This window comes from Heterocephalus glaber, unplaced genomic scaffold (assembly GCF_053883595.1).
Source record: "Heterocephalus glaber isolate CG9 unplaced genomic scaffold, H.glaber_assembly_v1.0 deba00001813, whole genome shotgun sequence".
NCBI classification, from domain to species: domain Eukaryota; kingdom Metazoa; phylum Chordata; class Mammalia; order Rodentia; family Bathyergidae; genus Heterocephalus; species Heterocephalus glaber.
In genome coordinates, this window is record NW_028258484.1 from 3,735,887 (window position 1) to 3,756,508 (window position 20,622).

Sequence of the window (20,622 nt, forward strand, 5' to 3'; positions counted from 1 at the left end):
GACAACTTCGGTGTTCCCTTTCCCTAATTTCACACATCAGTCAGAAGAAGGGATAAAAAGTGGTACTGTACCAGACATGGTGCCAGACATTTCAGGGAAAGAGATCTCCTTTAGCATCAGAAGCAGCTTTGTCCCTATGCTGGCTCCTCGGTTTTATCTACCAGGTATGATATTTCATATTATATATGTTCCAAAGAAATGATGAAAAGAGCACAAAAGCACAGTGTGCTAAAAAGTTAATGCTTTGGGGTCAGATAAATGAGTTTAATTTAGCTGTCTCTGACAAGCCTCTTAACTGTAAGATTAACTCTAAACATTAAATGTGTGAATGAACTTTTATTTACATATTTAAGGGATATATACTCTTTTCCTTTCTCTTTCTAAGGCACAAGAGCATTTTCTTTAAAAAGAAGGAAAAAAGAAAAAAAGCTGGTCAAATAAAGTTAAAACAGTACCATAGTTTGAAGAAGAGTACAGAAGAATTCATAGAAATTTTATTCTTTCTCTATAAAGCAACAGGAATTATTATTCCCAAAAAGGTCTCTAAATATAGCGTAGCCTAGGAAGATGAATACTTAATTACTACTTTATTTGTTGGTTTGGATGGGTGGTGGTGGTGCTAAGTCCCTAAATTGCCTAGACTGAACTCAAAACTTGTAGTCTTGCTTCCACCTGCAAGAGTGTGCTGGGATTACACGTGCCACCACATCTAGCCATTCATTTTGGTTTGTTGTTTTGATGTTTTGGAACAGTCTTGTGCTATGTATTTCAGTCTGGTGTTGAACTTCCACTCCTCCTGCCTTAGCCTCCTGAGTACAGGGATACAGGTGTGAGCTACCATGCTCAGGAAATACCTAATTTCTAAGAAAACAGAAACTGTTGTCTGGATCCTGAGTCAGCTACCAGTAGTCCTCATATACTTCTTTTTGGAAATACACCATTTTAGGAACAGTTAATGTTAACAAACAACAAATGGAAGCCTTCAAAAGAAAAAAAGGCCTACACTTCTTCCAATCTTCCAAATTTTTAACTCAACAACCGATCATCAAACCTAGACTCACCTCAAGAAAGGACTTCATCAATCCAGGCAATTCTGGCAAATCTTGGAGTAGAATGAAAAATGGGAATCCCAAACCAGTCTACTAAAAAAGGGGGTAGAATCCAGCCATTTCAATAACTCATTATGTTTTCACATAAAGTAACTACCAACTATAACAACAGTTCTGAAGCCAGATACTCAAATTTCAGCTCTGCACTCAGATGTATGTGCCCACACAGATTACGTGAACTCTTTGACCCTCCATTTATCTTTAAAATTGTACATAACAAGCTATGAGTTCAAGGCCAGCCTTGATTACATGCGCAGTGAAACCCTATCTCCAAAAAAATATAAAGAGAAAAAAGAAAATGCTCACAGGTTTCTATTGCTATAGTACACATAAAAACCAAACATGTTAATACTGGCAGAAATTCCATGGGTTAATAGAAGTTGAAGACTCTCCCCTTCAGAATTTGTGTCCACCCAGAAGCTTTAGATGTGACATTTGGAAGGGTTTCTGCAGACATAATAAAGTTAAGATGAGCCCTTTAGTGTAGGCTCTATCTATAATATGAATAGTGTATATCTGTTCTGTATTTTGAGGCAGGGTCTTGCTCTGTAATTCCAGCTGGCCTTAAACTCACCATATAGCCCAAGCTGGCCTTGAACTCATGGCAAGCCTTCTGCCTCAACTTCAGTGCTGGGATTGCAGGTGTGTGCCACCACACCCAACAACTAGTATATTTTTAAGAAGGAAATTTGGACACAGATATCCAGATAAAATTAATACCCATGTAAAGATAGAGGCAAGAAATGGAGTGATGCTTGTACAGGTCAAAAATTGCCAGAAACCACCAGAAGTTAGGAAAAGCCCAACAAAGATTCTTCCCTAAAATCTTGAGAGGGAGCATGAGCCTGCCAATACCCTGATTTTATACTTCTGGTCTCAAGAATTGTTGAGAGAATAAATTTTTGTTATTTTAAGCCATCTAGTTTATAGTATTTTCTTAAAGCAGCCTAGAAAACTAGTATATTTGTTGAAACAGATGTTGTATAAAAGCAATGATTTCATAGTTGTGAGTTTTCTTGACACATTACCTACTAGGTCTAATAATTCTTATTTCTCTTGCCAGAACTTTAAGACACTCTATAGTCAGACTGCAGAAAAAAAGAATGTATCACAAAACATTTATCTAGCGTGTCATACTTTATAGACCAAGAAACTAAGACTCAGAAATGTTAAGTGATGCTGTTTCTCAGTCAGGACTAATAACAAAAATTACCAAGTCCAAGTTTGGTGTTTCTTTAATACATTATGCCTTGAATGATAAAACTTTTTGGGTAATCAATATATGCCCCAAACTCCAGAAAAATTATTTTCCAGATATTGAGAAATATCTAAGTGCCCCTCTCCCTCTGGTGTAGTGAGACAGGGTCTCCTGTGTAGTTCACACTGGCCTCCAATTTATTATACAACCTAGGCTGGCCTCAAACTCATAGCAATACTCCTGCCTCAGCCTCCCAAGTTCTAGGATTACAGGTGCAAGCCTCCACGCCTGGCTTTAAAATGTTTTTAAAGCTTCCCCAAAAGGCTCTGTCAGTACTGCTAGGTCATGAGCTAAAGAATAAAGGCATGGTGGCACATGTCTGTAATCCCAGCACTTGGGAGGCTGAGGCAGGAGGATTGCCATAAATTTGAGGCCAGCCAGGGCTACCTGTCTCAAAACACCCAAATGAGGAGCAGCTGCGTCTACGCATTGAGGCATCCCGCCAAAACCCGTGGATGAAAACAGGGAGCTCAACGTCCCTGCCCACAGGCGGACACAAGAAGACTGCAGGGGCAGGCATCCGCAGGAGGACCTGGCACTGGGCGTTCTACCCCATCAGTCCTCACCTTCGCCTGTGGGACAGTTGTCCTGTCAGGCCCAGGTGGCGCCCAGTGGGTACGCAAGATGGGCAGAGGGCCTGAGTGGGCGGGCCTCTGTCCCTGCACAAGGAAGGGCCCCCCACTCTTCTGCTTGTCTCCACAGCCTGCTCTCTGGGCCTGCACACAGCTGCCATCCGAGTGCATCTGCCTTGGTCCCAGTCAGCAGATATTCCTGTGCTCTCTTCGACAGCACATATACCATTTACAGGCCATCAAAATATACGAACCAGAAGCTGACCAGATGAAGGAAGGAACAGCAGTTCCACAGTAACAGATTTCAGCACTATCTCTTGAATAATGGACGGAACAATCAGCCAGAAGACGAGTAAGGACACAGAGGGCATAAACAGCACAGTGAGCTAATGAGATCTGCAGACCCAAGCAGCTCAAACCCAGCCCCTTCCCTAGCACCATGCGTTTTTCAGTCAGAACCTGTGTTAGGAAAGGGGTTGAGTCTCAGTACATCTCACAAAGTAGGTGCATGCAGTGTCTTCTACAAGGGGATGAAGTTATTAAGAGTCAACACAGAAGTGAAGCTGGGAAACTCACAAATTTGTGGAAATTAAACTACACTTATACAACCAGTGGATCAGAGAAGAAATCACAGAAAAAGGAGAAAATACCTGGGAATGAAAGGAAATGAAAATACAGCTACCAGAATTTATAGTCAAAGAAGGGCAAAGGGAGAAACTTACAACTATAAACACTTGCATTAAAAAATAACAAAGAGGGGGGACTGGGGATTTAGCTCAGTGGTTCTGGTGCCTGCCTTGCAAGCTCAAGGTCCCGAGTTCGATCCCTGGTACCAAAAAAAAAAAAGATTTGGGCTGGAGATTTAGCTCAGTGGTTCCGCTGCCTGGCTTGCAAGCCCAAGGTCCTGAGTTCAATCCCTGATACCAAAAAAAACAAAAATAAAGAGGGCTGGGGCTAAATTTAGCTCAATGGTTCCACTGCTTGCCTCTCAAGTGCAAGGTCGCGAGTTTGATCTCCATCTCCGGTACCAAGGAAAAAACAAAAACAAAAACAAAGATTTACAATCAGCACCTAACCTTACAACTTAAGGAATTATTAAAGGAAGAACTAACCCGAAAGCTAACAGAAGGCAAGACACTAAAGATTAGGACAGAGATCAGTGAAATAGAGAAAAACAAGACAAAGGCAAAGGAACCAAAGCTGGTTCTTTGGAAAAAAAAAAAAAAAAAAAAAAAAATCAACAAAATTGACAACTTGCCTACCAAGAGAGGAGACTCAAATTATAAAATCAGTGATGAAAGTGGGGCATTGTTACTGATTCTACACGAATGAAAAAGATCAAAGAGAACTGTGACAACTGTATGACAATTAATTGGATAATCTCAGTGAAAGTGACAAATTCATAGAAACACAAAACCTGCCAAGACTAAATGATGAAGAATAGAAAATCTGAACAAGACTGTAACTAACATGGAGGTTGAGTCCGTGACAAAAAGTCTCCCCATCAAAGAAATTCCTTGTGTGGGTGTGGTGGAACACACCTGTAATCTCAGCACTTGGAAGGCTGAGGCAAGAGGATTGCCAGGAGTTGGAGAGGCCAGCCTAGAATGAATATACAGCTAGAACCTGTCTCAAAAAACCAAAAAAATTAAAATTAAAAAAAAGAAAAGAAAGAAAATTCCCTAGGCCAGATGGCCTCACTGCTTCACTGCTGAATTCCACCACACATTTAAAGAAGTAGTACTACTACTCAAATTTTTCCAAATTGAAGGAATACTTATTTTATGAGGCCAGAATTACCCTTATACTAAAGCCAGACAAAGACACTACAAGAAAAGAAAACCACAGAACAGTATTCCTCATGAATACAGATGCAAAAGTCTTCAATGAAACACTAATAAACCAAATCACACAGCATATGAGGGTTATACAGCATGCATGACCAAGAGTGACTGGTGTTTGGAATGGTGAGATGGGTCAGTCAGCATAAGGAGACAGGTCAGTGTAACCCATTACATTGATTAAATGAGGAAATAACTCATAGTCATCTTAATTGATGCAGAAAAAAGCATTTAACAAAATTTATACTTTCAAAATAATGACAGCACTCTTGGCAAACTAGGAATAGGAGAAAACCAAAATAAAAAGTATGATCAGAAAATTAAAAAAAAACAAAATAGCATCTATTAAAAAGAAAAGAATAGAGCATGAATCAAAGTGAGGTAAAACTATCTTTTGATACATAGCTACTAAAACTATAAACCGACACACAATGTCAAAATAATTTTCTAAAGTATTCATCAGGAGCATAAAGGTATTCATGGCTTTGACTCAGATAAAGATGTTTCTCATGTCTTGCTTTATAATTTAAATAAAAAATAATTTAAATACTCAACAAAGAAAATTGAATACAGCTAATAAAAATAACATCTCCACACAAACAACCAGGAAATAAGGTACACACATAACATGACTAATTTAAACAAATACGTGCACGGAGAAAAATAGTGGAAGAAAATATACCAAAATATTTGTACTGGGTTAGTTCTGAGTTTGCTGTGAGGAAGGAGAAGCACATAGACATGTCTAGATCCATTTGTCTTTTTATACTTCTGTGTAATTTCCAAAGTTCCTAAACCTTAGACTGAAGTATTTTATTAATTCTAAGTGACACTTTTCAACATGTCAACAGCTTTTAAGTCAAGATGCATCTTAAAATTGCTGTTATGACCTAATTTTTAATTAAAACTCATGTCTGTGGTGCATAAAATGATATATTTTAAAATCAACATCATCTTACAGTGTTGTGAAATAAGGTAGTTTTATAAATAATATAGCATAACATATATACATATACACACATTTATGAATGCATGTAATATAGATGAAGCAACAAATAAAGCTGCAGTGTACTAATCTCAGTTGTTACTAAGAGACTCTAGTTCTCAAATATAGAAATGCCCACTTAACTACAGGCTATAAAAGCCTAGAAACAGACACAGAAGAGGTGTCCCTGACACAGAAATTCTATTTTTCTCATCAAGATAGGCATATCCAGTCACCAGCTATTTTTAGTCACCATTACAGATCACATTCTACAAATCTCCCTTAAATTTTTCCTGTGTGAAGATGAGCAAAGGAAAGCAAATGATTCTCCACCAATGAAATACCTTAGTTTTGCTCTAATTTTTAAAGAAGTCCATCAGATTTAATTCCTACCATGAAGGAATGAATTATTATAAAAGGAGCCCTCTGGACTATATTCTTCAATTATAATAAGCTCTGATGAACTTCCAGAGATTTATATACATAAATTCAATTGGGAAAAAATCTAGAACTGTCCAGTGGAATTTTTAGAATAAAAGTTTATATGGGTAGTTTCAGACAGTAAAATATCTGATTTTAGTTCAAAACCATGATCATTTTGTTTATCTTGTCAACAGATCACCTTTAACTTAACCTGGGCATACTAGTTAATCTAATATATACTCTTCATAGTACAGCAATTTTCTTAAGGCTGTGACAGACATTAGGAATGAAAATGTATTATGACACTTATTTTTAGGAGAACAGACTGTGTTCTATTCAGACTGTGTTCTGAAGCACGATTCATCCAGATTTCAAGTCATGGAGCTTAACCTCACACCAAGATAAAACAGATATTCTGAGAGAATGTAGGATCTATGAAGATAGGATTTTTGTTCACTACTATGACCCTCCTATAAAGAATAGTGCATCTCGGGCCAGGGATTTAGCTCAGTGGTTCCGTTGCTTGCCTTGCAAGCACAAGGACCCGAGTTCGATCCCTGGTACCAAAAAAAAAAAAAAAAAAAAAAAAAGAATAGTGCATCTAATGTGTAGTAAGCACTATATATTTGTTGAATGGATTCATTTTCTTTGCAAATTTCTCAAGTCAATTCAAACTGAGCACCAGAAACCCCAAGCCCTTGTTTTTTGGAGACAGAACCTTGCTATGAAGTCCAGGCTGATGTTGACCTCACTGTTGTTGACCAAACTGGCCTCAAACTCATGATCCTCCTGTCTCAGCCTTCTGAGTGCTGGAATTATAGGTGTGTGTCACCATCCCCAGCTCTAACTTGATTTTTCAAGAAAAAAAACTATGTAGTGTCAGTGTAAAAATTAAAAGCTATAAGGTAACTATTGGTCTTCTGCAGAAAGGATAAACACCTGAAAATAAAAATCCTAATCATCAATGTCTAAATTTGCCTAAGCAGCCAGGCACAGTGGCAAACACCTACAATTTCACCACTTGGGAGACTGAGACAGGAGCATCACTGTGAGTTCAAGGTCAGCCTAGGATAGACAGTGAGTTCAAGACCAAGCAGAACTGCATAAGGAGACCCTGCCCCACCAGACTCTAAAATAATAAATTTGCCTAAACAATCTTAAAACAAAACAAAACAAAACTATTCTTTCCTTAAGAAAACAAAAGAAGCTTAGCAGTAGAACAGGAAAAGAATTAAATCAAAAAAGCAAGAATGGGGGACCAGGGATTTAGCTCAGTGGTTTCACTGCCTGCCTCCCAAGTGCAAGGTCTCAAGTTCGATCCTCGGTATCAAAAAAAAAAAACAAGAATGTGAAAATCCTCTGTAGACAACATCATTTTTTCATAAATATAACATGACAGGTATAGTCAATGGCTTATATTATAGTCTTTTTTTCCCTTGTGTTTCCCATTAGCCCAGATGTTTACAATGTTTCCTTCTAAACACATTTCAATTAATCATTATAGTCTAGCAGTGTTTTCTGAAAGACATTAAGCAATATCAGGCCCTCAAAGCACTGGATCAGATTATTAAACCGTTTATCTTGATGTTAGGTAAGAACTACTAAAAGGGTGGAAGGGGGTAGGGAAAAAAGAGATAATGGCAGTTTTTAGATAGGATGAAAAATACCAGACCCTTATCCCTTACCTTATTAGCACGTATCTGTTTGTAAATATCTGTTTGCTGACGAATTCGATATTCCAAGTCAGAAACATGAGCCTGAAGCCAGTTCCAACGGCTGACAATAGCTGCTCGGTCTGCAGCCCATCTCCATTCTGACCTGCGTTTCCTAAAAGGAAATAAACTGAGTGAAACTCAAGAGCAGCAGTAACATATACCAAGTGGGGTGGGGGGCTGGGTAGGTGGATTTTAACCTCTACAGGACCTTATATAGCCTAAATCTAATGTCAAGGAAAAGTCAAGATGGATATTCAGACGCAGAGACGCACAACCCACTGGACATATGTGGGATAAAACCCTTCATATACTTTCTAAATTAAGAGGAACTACCTTCTGCTACCATAGTCCTAGAGCATAGCATTCCTCTGAAACTTCCTTAACTTCTCTGGAGTATTTTCTATATTTCAAGAATTTAAATGTCAAGAATTTAAATGTCAAGAATTTAGCAAAGATCAACATCCAAACACTGTCAAAAGAGTAGAAAAATATTCCTTTTCCTACAGAAGCACTATTCATAATAACAGCCAAAGCTAATACTATATAAAAATATCTTTATAGATAAAATGATGAAGTCTGAAAGGTATTAAGATCAATGCAAATGGTGAAACAAATTTTTTAGTATGGCCAATTGTCACATATCTTAAATTCAAAGAAACGCCAATGAAATTCTCTATAGATATGTTTTTTGGTGTTATATTTCTTTATTTTTAAATTTTTTCTTTCCACATGGTTTTTAATGGAAGTTGAGAAACAAATCTAGAAGTTCACACAGAAAAAAAGACCAACAGCAAAGACATTCTAAAAAGCATGTTGCAAATCTGAATTTGGTACCAGATACCAAGATTTATTATAAATCTATGACAACTAAGGAAATATAAGATGGACAAAAGACCACTGGAACACAATACACAACTTCAAAACTCAGACTGAATTATTCAATTAACAGTACTGAAATAGTTCTTCACATGTAAGTAAAACTAGTTCCCTCCTTCATGATATAATTCTATGATTTGGGGTTTTCAAAGTGCTACATCTGCACAGCCAAACTTAAAACATAACAGAGTATCTTTGACATGGAGCACAGGGGATAATTTCTAAAATAAGGCACAATCACCACCTAATTTTCCACATACAATAAAAGACCTAATGAACAAAGTTAAAAGCCAAGGTGTTGGCTGAGAGATAAAAATTAAGTATCAGAAATATACAATAGAACTCCAAGATATAGTCACAGGAGACAAACTCAGATAACCAGTAATTATACAAATATATGTCAAATCTTATTAGAATTTAGTTAAAATATTAATGTTAGGTAAAACTTAAGATGCTATTTTAAACCTAGACCAGAAAACCTCACAAGTCTGATAAAACCAGGGTCTGGTAAGAAAACAGCAATTTGTACATTGGTGGTAACAGTTTTAAAAACTGGCACCATCACACTTTTGACAAGTAATTTGGAAATATGTGGCTAGTTGGAAATTATGCATACCCAACCAATATGGAATTCAACTTCTGAAAATGTAACCTTTATATCTGCATGAGCAAACAGGTTCACTGCAGAGTTTGTAAAAATTAACGACATCTAATTCCTATAAAGTGGGTAAGTAAATGAATTTATTGCTTTAAAAATTTTTCCTACAGTAATAAAAACAAAAGTAAGAACGCTATACATCAACATGACTAAATCTCAGAAGACAATATTCAATGGAAAAAAAATCACAGAAGAAAGGCAAGTACTATTTAAAGGTATACACAAATAGTAAACAAATTTATTGAAATACTGTTTAGCAATTTAATGAGAATACCTATATAAATATGGTTACTCTCAACAGTGGAATATGAAAACAAAAATAAACAATAAGAATCATTACAATATAACTAAGCAATAAATGTATGAAAAATGCACATAGAACCGGTAACAAATTCACAATCAAGGGCCTCAATATCTAAGGGAAATGGAAAAGTTGGATTTTAGCTCTACTTATAATGCAATGTTTGACTTCTCTTTAAAAAAATCTGCTAGAAATCTGGTAATATTTAACATTCTTTAAATATTAAAGGGGTTACCTGGTGCCTAGAATATGCATAATTTTGTAATCAAAATATTTCATTTTACAATATCATTTGTTCAGAAAGAAGAAAATCATATTGCCCTTACTTAGTCCCACTTCCAATTACGATATACATACTACTAAAAATTTTAAGTGATTATGTGTAAATCTTTAACATTGCCTACCAACAGGGCAAAATACATTTAACACAAAAGAACATTTAATACAAAAGAACAAATCTGGCCACAGTAGGGTTAGAGATGACTTAATACTTAATCATACCATAGTAATTAAGACCAAAAATACCACAGTATTTTAACTTTTGTAGTGTCCAAACATTAGCCATTCAAATCAACTACCATGATAAAGTATTATCCAATTATCATTTTTTTAAACCATGGTATCTTTACTTCCCTAATCCTGATGAAATTAGTAAACAATAAAAAGATACCCTTTAAATAATTCTATGTTTCAATGTTGGCTACAAGTCTAGTCTAACCCAAATTCAAGAAAACCAGTTCTCCATAGACCAAGAACAACCTAGAGATCACTCTTGAACTATAAACATGCCCCCACCCCTTCTAAAACAGACAAAGCTAGTTAACCTCCATGTCTTGTCTAACTTTCACTACTCTTTGGGGGTGGGGGTGTATCTGGGATCAAACTCAGGACCTTGCGCTTGCCAAGCAGATGGTGGCACCACTGAGCTAAACCCCCAGCCCCGCTACTCTTCATGGTTTACTATTTTCCTATTCCATATTTCTTGGTTTTACGGGTTCCTTTCATCTCTAAAGCCCACCAGGCCTCACCTATCACTGCTGGGCTACTCTTCCCAACACTGGTCAATCATACCTTTCCTAAATGAACTTCCAATGAATAAACTCAAACTTCTATCACTCCTATGTTTAAGGATCACACAAGATGCCCTTCTTTTCAAATCCAAAGTCTTCAAGGATACAATAATTCAAAATGGAGCCAAACATTGTAAAATACAACAACTGAAGCCAAAAGGTGGTAATAAAATTAACACAATTATCTATTTAATGGCAGTTTAGTCTCACATTTGTTTTAACAAACTATCAGTAAATAGCTAAAATAAAATCTCACTTATGAAAACCAAAGCAAGAGAAAGATAATTCCTTGGCAAATTTACAGTACTTCCTATTACTTAGTCACCCTAGGTAGATAAAGAATTTGGCAAATCTCCTTCCACTGCTTTCCCAGTGATCCTGAATTTGGCTCCTAAGCAGTCTCACCACAGCCTTCCAGGACAAGTACTACTACAAGCTGGCAAGAAAGATGAAACCTAGTTGTTTAATCTCTGGGTTTAGCCATTTTAACCAAAATAATTATCTTTTTCTTGTTTGGGGGGGGGATAATTGAAAATCATAAAATCTGAAAATACAAAAAAGAAATTCAACATTTTAGCTCACAAGAATTTTGATACATACTCTTTCCTGTGATATTAATTTTTATAACTCTATAAGTATTCTTCTAAATAAAATATAAATGGAACCTCTCGGTAATACTTTTTAGAGGCTGGCCAGTGAACTCATTACCGAAATGCAACAGTAAAGAAATACTACTTACTAGCAAGGGTTTCATTCTATAAACACATCCTGTCTCAAGGTTTGGAATTGAAGAAATTCCCAGTAGAAAACTGTCATACTGTTGTTATTCTATAATGTCTAAATTCTGTTGGTAATGAAAAATGGAAAACCTCATCCGAAGCGTCTATAAAGTATTTTGTGTGCAACACAGCAGCAATATGCACGGAAAGCCACCAAGCTGTAAGCAAAAGTAAGCAATGTGTAGTTAACAACTGGGGAGCTGATATTACTACATTCTAGTGACAGAGCAGAACACCAAATATTATTACAAGAATAAGAGCTCATCTTACATTTTTTCCTTAACAAAAACAAACCATAAAGTCTGTCAAAAGTAAAGGCAGGGCCGGGGATTTAGCTCAGTGGTTCCACTGCCTGCCTCGCAAGCTGAGGACCTGGGTTCGATCCCCAGTACCAAAAGGGGCAGATTTCCCCCCTAATATTTGAAATGTAAATACAGTACCAATATCCGCTTTTGTGATACTACATAAATAATACAGTTTAATGTTGATAGCTATGTGTCAGTGTTGGTTTCTATAAGAAATATTTGCTGCATATAAGAATTTCTTTCTTTCTTCTTCATCCCTTTCTTTCAATTATGTGAACTTCAACAGTTCCCTTTACAGATTAGTAGAATGTCACCATATTATCTGGGACTCAGGACATTCTTTGATCCAAGAATACAGAGTATTTACTTAAGCAAAAGCCATTTCCCCTTTAAAAAAAAAAGCTTTATAAACACCCTGAAACCATATAGGGGAAGGTATTTTTTCCTTACAAATTTAATGTTCAGCTTACACACTGGCTAATGTGGCAAACAAAAAAAAAGAATTGATTTTTTGTTTTTTAAATATTGTTTTTATTCTTTAAAATCACCTCAAATGATACTGTTAATGGAAATGGTTCATTAAAAGACCACAGACAGATCAACATAGCGACTTTATGTAAGGAAATTTAGCCTCTTTTAAACGTGGGGCCGAAGCTACTTTTATTTTAGAAGAATTTATACATTAAATCATCAAAGGTGTTAATGAAAAGATCTTTTGAATTTTACCGTGAGGAAATATTTTGAAATTACTTAGCTCAGAGATGACTGCCATTAATTTTGCTAAAAGCAGTAAAGAATGTAATTTATACTAACGAATAAAAAAAAGAATTTGCACTATGAATTCAAACATATCAATTCTGTGCTTTAAAAAAAAAATCCTTTGTACTTTATGAAGCCTGTCCTAAATGCCTACAGCACTGCTACAGATAGCAGTCAGTGGTAGATACAGTAGTTGTTCTTTCTCAGAGATAAATTATAGCAAAAGCTACTGATTTATCTAAAGTAACATCAAAGCTGGGTATAGTGGCACATGCCTATAATCTGAGTACCCTGGGAGGCTAAGGCAGAAAGATCTCAAATTTGACCCCAGCCCAGGCAATTTAGCAGCTTAGCGAGATGCTGTCTCAAAATAAAAAAGGCTGGGCATTAGGATTATAGCTCAGAGTGAAGGCTTTAGGTTCAAACCCTATTATCACAAAAAATAAAATTAACACCAAAAGCTAGACCTTGAGCCAGATGGCAAACACTTGACTGAGTGCTTCCTCTAATTAAGTCTCCTATCTATTTCCAGGTGGAAAATTTGTACGTAAATCTAATAGAACAGATATGGTAGACTGTACTACTCTTCCTTAAACTAGAGGTTGTAAAAAAAAAAAAAAGCTCTCATGAAAGCAACAACAAATATGTCATAAAGACCTGAATGGTGGTAATTCCAATTTTTAAGTTTTTATTATTTTTTGTAATTCCATCTTTGATTCTGACTGTAATAGAGAACTACCTCTAGTTCTTTTAAGGAAGTGAAGAGTCTATGAACAAACTCAAAGTGAAATGTTCACAGCAAACTGTACAATTAAACAGTGCCATGCTCACTCAACTTGTAAATTATTTCACAAAGTGGGCCAGGGATTTAGCTCAGTGGTTCCACTGCCTGCCTCCCAAGCGCAAGGACCGGAGTTCGATCCTCAGTACCAAACAAACAACAACAACAACAACAAAAACCCAAATTATTTCACAAAGGATTATATATGTGTTGGTCCCAATTGTGCAAGAAAGCCAGAGACCTTAAATTCTGAAATCTGCAGGCTGTTTAGATGACTTATAAAACCAAATGTACAATGTAAAACTGAGGCTTTCCCAGAACATCCAGAGCATACAGTTGTCAAATTCCTAGTATCCAGAGTAAGAGTCACCAGGGGACATAAATAGCAAATCTTGAAATTACTTGGGCACATTTGGGAGAGGGAGGGAGCATGTATAGGAAAAGAGCAGGATCATTCCAAATTCTTGCTTTTATTTACCTTTTATTACCCTAGACATATAAACTGACCTTCAGAAATAATCAGCAATATCTGTCACACAAGGTTGTAGCAATCACAAAATGATGTGATCCTGAGCACAATGTATATATTAGATAACATTAACAATTTAATAAATGAAACTTTGGATTCCAATTTTGTATCCTTAAAAAGGAACAAAACAGAAAGGAAACAAAGGAGATATAATGATAAAAATAAACCTCTTAAGAGGCAAATACAAAAAATATAAGCAACAGGTCATATTTTGAAAATTTCTTGAGCGTTGGGCATTACAGTCATCTAAAAAGTCTATCCTGAATGATAAAACCAAAATAATCCACTAGAATACATCATACTATCAGCCACAACTTCAGCAACACTTTCACCCCTAAATTTACAGAGATTGAATAAGGTGCAACAGAGAGATCCACATTGTCTAACATTAAATAGCCTTCACATTGTAAAATAAGTGTGTGTGGGGATACACAGTACATTCTCTTCACTCATTCTCATCTGCCATGTTAACTAGGTTACATTAGCTTTCTGGAGAGCTTTGTGGCAACAAAATATAAATGTTATCAAGGCTGCCTCTAAACTGCCAGTTCATCTTGATTCTTGGGAGTGAATGTCTCATCTTTTTGGCTTCTTGTTTAAAATGGATTACTTCTGATACTGAAATGAGATTTGTATATTTTGGTAGATTATTTCAGAGACAAATGTAACATCCACTGTCGACTCTCCTGCTCCTCCCCACTTCTATTTAAGAAATATTTAAGCAATTATTTATCACTGATTAGGTGCTAGGGACACAATACCTAAGTATTGTGGCCCATTAATTTTAGGTTTCAGTGGGACAAGACAGAGGTTAATAAACATGATCATATAAACTATAAGAGAAAAAAAATCATAACTATGACATCAAATTTAGACTGGGGGATCTAGAAGGCCATCTCCGTGACATAAACATTTCAAGTGAATTCCAAACCATAAATCAGAACTTGAACAGGGAAACTGGTAGTAGTTGGGAATGGGGCTAGAGAACAAGTTGACAGAAGGAGAGCATTGTGATATGTCTATGGCAAGCATGCAACAGTTGTGTGGCTAGAGCTCAGACAATTAGCAAAGGGGAAAATGCTCTCAAGCTGACACTGGGTAATAATAGGTAAGGAGGGCCAGATCATAAAAGGCCTTGTAATCTATGTTAAATTTTACAGAACAATGCAAAGTAATCCTGATCTTTCCCTGTGTTCTTTCATTTTTATCTCTCTTTCTAAACAGAACATTTCAAATATAAATCACAGGATAATGAAATCCTACATAACTCCTTTAATTTCAACTATCAACTTTTGGGCAATCCCACCTCATATACTATAACATTTACCCTTCACCCTATAGATTATTTTGAAGTTGATCCCCAATATCACATCATTATCTCTAAATATTTCAGTATGTATCTCCAAAACATAAGGTCTTTTAAAATATACACATGCACATTTTCTAAATTTAGAAAAATGGCAATAATTTCTTCATGTCAAATATGCAGTTATTGGTCAAGTTTTCAGACTGTCTCAGCTATTTTGTTCAACGCAGAGTCAAATAAAATCCACAAGGGTCATTTAGTTAACACATCTCAAGTTTGTAATAAATTCTGTTCTTTTTCTTTCTTGAAATTTTTGGAAGAAAAAAGGCACACCGGTTCTTCAGAACTGTTCACACTGTTGATTTTATGGACTTACACCCTTCTCACAAAACCTCACTTTTGAACTTTATAAACTGACCACCTCTAAACTACCTGAAAATCCTAAAATAGCTCAATAATACCATTCACTTAAAGACTGTAATTTATATATGACAAACATTATTTGATACAGACTGATAATTTAGTTTTCTGTAGATCACCTGATAAATTATTTTAACTTTTGTACACCCAGTCTTACAAATTTAAGACTAAATACTTCTAACCTTTAAGGAGCATTTTTTATCCTTAAAGCTCATCTCTCTTTGGGAGTCTTTCTCCTGGTGAAATTCACAATCCATTTCAGTGTCACCTTGCTCGGTTCACAAACTTCTTTGGTTGCAAACAATTTGGTTTGCAGGCAGAAGCATTTAGCAAAATTTTGTTTTTGTCTGCAAACTCTGTATTGGGTAACAAACACCACTGCTGCCATCTTTCCTACACAAACACAAACAGGGCTATGTTTCTCAAAATTGTAGAACAAATTAAGTTTGTGAACCAAGGTACCACTGCACTTGTATTCTTAGAACTTAGTTTGATCTTCTAACTTTGTTATTTATAAAATAACAAGTTATGCTATATATAGGATAAGCATGCCTTGTTGTGGGCACTATCATGTATTTTACATACAAGGAATCCCCAGGAACTATAACTTGAGACAGGTTTATCTAACAGCTTACCTTGCTAAAAACAAAACAAAATTAAAAGCCTAACTGAAGCCTGAAGGACCCAGAATGGCTTAGAACACACTGGAGTGTTCTAGCAGAGAAAAATAAGGCACAACAAAGAAGCATGAAATGGCTGTAGGACTGGAACCAGAATTTGAACATGTGGAAAAGAATGGCCTAGTTACTGCCTGTTTTTTTTAGAGAATAGGACTCTGTCATCTTTCAACAAAAAAGCAAAAGGACAAGTTAATGATATGCTCTAGGTTATTCAAATCATTGTTACTCCAGAATTAATCAGTTTTCTGTTTACTTTCCTTCCCAGAGTTCACCTATTTAGAGTATCATTTCAGAACCTTCCAAAAGTCAAACTGAAGTTAGAATATCCAAATTCTGTATGTGATATTAATTCCTTCTTCAAAACTCCTAAACAAGCTTAATAATTCCATTCACTCAAAACCATAAAGTTTAAGACTAGCCATTATTTTATCCAAATCATTTCAATTAGAGCCAAAGATCACAACCAACAATCTAAAAGTATAGTACCTATTATAAGGCTCATGTAACTTAGAAGCTTCTTAAAAGCATCTCAACTAAAATTGAGAGGAAAAACCCAATCTTTATTCTCTGCCATTCCCCAATGCCTTAGGGCAAGAGCTCCTTAAAGAAGCATGAAAGAAGGCTGAGGATTTAGCTCAGTGGTTCCGGCGCCTGCCTCTTAAGCGCAAGGTCCCAAGTTCGATCCCCCGTACAAAAAGAAAAAAAAGAAGAAGCATGAAAGGGTAGAAGAGTACAGTGTATTGACAGGGTTCAATATACTTCCCTTTCCCTGCCTCCTCCAATATTCCATAGGCAGAACTTGCTTCTGGTTATCTCTAGACCAATTAGAGAAATCTTTGTAGTAAGAACCAAACACTAACTGTATGTAACAGAATTCATAAAGAAAAATATTTTTATCCTGACTTTCAAAACAAAATACAGTTTGTTTGAAGAGTATTATGTCCATGAGAACTGAGTTGCAAATCCTAGCCTCGGCATTTAACTAGCTAATATCACTGAGTTCCAGAAGCTACTGAGAAATTAAAGAACCAAAGTTTCTATCAAAGCTCAACCCACCCAAGAATAATGCTACAATTTCAGGGAGTGTAAGAACTAAACAGAAGGGGCCAGGGATTTAGCTCAGTGGTGCTGCACCTGCCTCAGAAGGGCAAAGTTCGATCCCCGGTACCATTAAAAAAATTTTTTTTAATAAAAATTTTAAAAAAGAACTAATTCAGAGAGTTAGGTAAGTCAGACAGACTATAAATAAGATTCCTCTTAGATAGCTCTTATGCCAAGAGGAATGTGAAACTATATTTTCAGAACTACTACTCAAGAGACACTGGGGTTTAAGAACAGAGAATGGGGTGCTCATAAATGAACCGAAAGTTACTTTGTTGGTTAATTTACCAGTTCTTTAAAAAAATAAATCAGGAGGACTTCTGGTCCAGGAAAGAATGAACTCTTTTCTCCTAGCTAATCCCTATAAGTACTGTTTTCATAATTAAGAATTCAAAAAAACTATGTACCAACCCCCGGAAAATCAAGGGGCATGGCAGGTGGGCCTGTGAAGGAAGATCTGGCCCTCAGCTTGTCCAGTATAAACCACTACCAAAATTTTACCTTTATATCCTTTTTTAATGTCTGTGAATTTTAGTTCATTGAGGCATTAGACCAAATACTCAGGGGTTTTTTCTTTAAATATCTCTCAGATGTTTTAAATATTTCATTAGAAATAGAAAGCCATCATTTTTGTTGTAAAACTAAGCTAGGCAATCTTTAAAATATTACCAAACTCTTCTCTTTTTATTGCATATGTATTTTGAATTACATAGAACATTAATTCACAATAGGGGGCAGTCATCTGTTGGTGAAACACTTCTTGTACTATTTTCTTATGTTCCTATTTAATGTGTTTAAAAAAGTTAATGTATGAGCAGAACCAAAATATTCATCATGCTTTTCATACACTGTGGCCTAAAATGTAATATTTGTAAAATTTCTATGTGTTTTAACATTCTTTTATAATTATGAGCATTTTAATAAATGTTTACAAAACAAAAAAGTATAAAAAAGGAATTCAAAAACCTAAAAAAGTAAACCAAACAGACTGTTAAACATGAATAACTAAGGGGCCAGGAATTTAGCTCAGTAGTTATGCCACCTGCCTTGCAAACACAAGGACCCGGGTTTGATCCCTGGTACCAAAAAAACCCCCACAAAACATGAATAACTGAGAATACAAAAATTACAGAAGACAAAACACAGTCCACTAAATACCAGGAATTAACCTTGCTCCATAGCAAGGTTTGTTTGTTTGTTTTTTGGGACAGGGTCTTGCTTTGTAGTTCAGGTTGGCCCTGAATTCACTATGTAGCCCAGGATGGCCTTGAACTCCCACTGATCCTCCTCCCTCTGCATCCTGAGTGCTGGGATTACAAGCCTGTGCTACCATACCCGGCCCTGCTCCATAGCATCTTAAAGATGAGAGCTTTACATCAGAAAGATGATCTTCCTTTAAAGGTATTTCCACTGTTTCTGAAACTATTACATCACTTTATTCATGATTCTTAATTAAGGATGATTATGTTCTGAAGAGAGAACATATGGCAGTATCTGTAAATATGTTTGGTTGTCACAAACGGGGGAGTGTTACTGGATATTTAGTGGGGAGAGGCCAGACAAGCTATTAAACATCAACAAAACAAAGGACAATGCCCCCCCAAAAGATGTCAATACAGCTGACATTGAGAGGCCTTCATCTATATGAAGCACTGATAGCATAAAAACCTTACCTTACCCTTCTCTTTTCTCTCTCCTCCCTCCCCTCCCCCCTCCCCCTCCCCTTCTCCCAGTACTGGAGGGTTGAACCTAGGGGGATTCTAATACTGAGCAACATCCCCATTCCTTTTTGAGACAGGGGTTCTCTAAATTCCTTGGGCTGAAGATGAACTTAATACTGTATCCTCCCTGCCTCAGCCTCCTGAATACCTGGTGCTTACAGGTATGCACTCTGGGGTCCTTATCTTTCCATTTTGTCCTATCACAGCCCCACATTTTGCAGGCTATGTGGATAAGCCACCAAATTCTTATGGTCCTTTCATAAGCAAGGTCCATCAAACGCAAGGGAGGGCGCCTGCTGCGCAAGTGCAAGGACCCAAGTTCAATCCCCAGTACCAAAAAAAAAAAAAAAAAAAAAGGGGAGAAGTTCCAGCTGTGATCCAAATTTTTAAAAATATATAATAGAGAACTAATTTGAGTACATAGTATGTAAAGCATTATATAAGAAAGGTAAGCTACTTTTGTTTCAATTAGTCATATGCAAGTCTGAATCTCCAGTCTTAACTGCAAGTATGAAGAATCACATTTATTATCTTACTGTAGCTAGTAAAGGGTCATTAAATCTAGTGTTCAATTGTCATTCTTAATTTGTGATTTAGAATAAAAAACCTATAAGGTACTTAAAGGTTTCTAATCACTAGCTCAAAAAACATTTTTTTTTTGGTACCGGGGATTGAACTTGGGACCTTGCGCTTGTGAGGCAGGCGCTGGAACCACTGAGCTAAATCCCTGGTCCTTCAAAATACATTCTTAATATAAATATAGGAAAAGGAATGGCTAATTATTCAACTGGGTAACAAAATGAAAATATTATGTAGTTAATAGTGATAAAACTCTTGGTTGTGCTGAGTATCAATTGAGTGGGTAGGTACTAGTTTCCCAACAGAAGTCTTAAAGTTCATCAGACAACTGTATAAGTGCCTTAAAAGAAATTTGTTCCAAGGATACTAAAGATTAAGCCATAAAGATTCTTTCCAAATGAGGGTTAAAACAATTTTTTCTTGACACTTTCTCCTTTTGATTTAAATACTCTTTTTAACATCTGTCTAGGTCTAGCCCTATCTCACTGGAATTTTATACTAAAGATCATTGATTTGTCTAATTTTTTTTTCAAACTCAGCTACTTTCACAAGCCAAGCAGAATTATTTTGAAGCACATAAGCAGTTTCTCTTCTACAGATGGAAAACAGTAAAAAGCTATAAAGTGCAGCAAGTTCTATATGAAGCCCTCCCCCTTTTGTATTGTCCCTCTGAAAGTGAAACAAAAATCTCAGGAAAAGCATACATTCTGGACAAGATAATAGGTATATATGATAATATATGTAACTTTGAAGAGAAATATATGATTTTAAACTAAATTTAGAACAAAACCTTCACTATATCATTATGACTGTGAAGCAGCTTATTTACACGACACCCCCCCCAAGAAAAATGT

At 36.1% G+C, this 20,622-nt stretch overlaps 1 protein-coding gene across 6 annotated transcripts in view; it reads right to left on the bottom strand.

Moving 5' to 3' along the window:
• The window catches only part of Kansl1 (KAT8 regulatory NSL complex subunit 1), a 188,390-nt gene that overhangs the window by 59,031 nt on the left and 108,737 nt on the right, over window positions 1-20,622 (bottom strand). For all 6 annotated transcript variants that reach the window (XM_087203853.1, XM_004868652.4, XM_004868653.4 and 3 more), the window contains one exon: window positions 7,874-8,015. In XM_087203853.1, coding sequence (XP_087059979.1) covers window positions 7,874-8,015 — 142 coding nt within the window. The remainder of the gene's footprint in view (window positions 1-7,873; window positions 8,016-20,622) is intronic.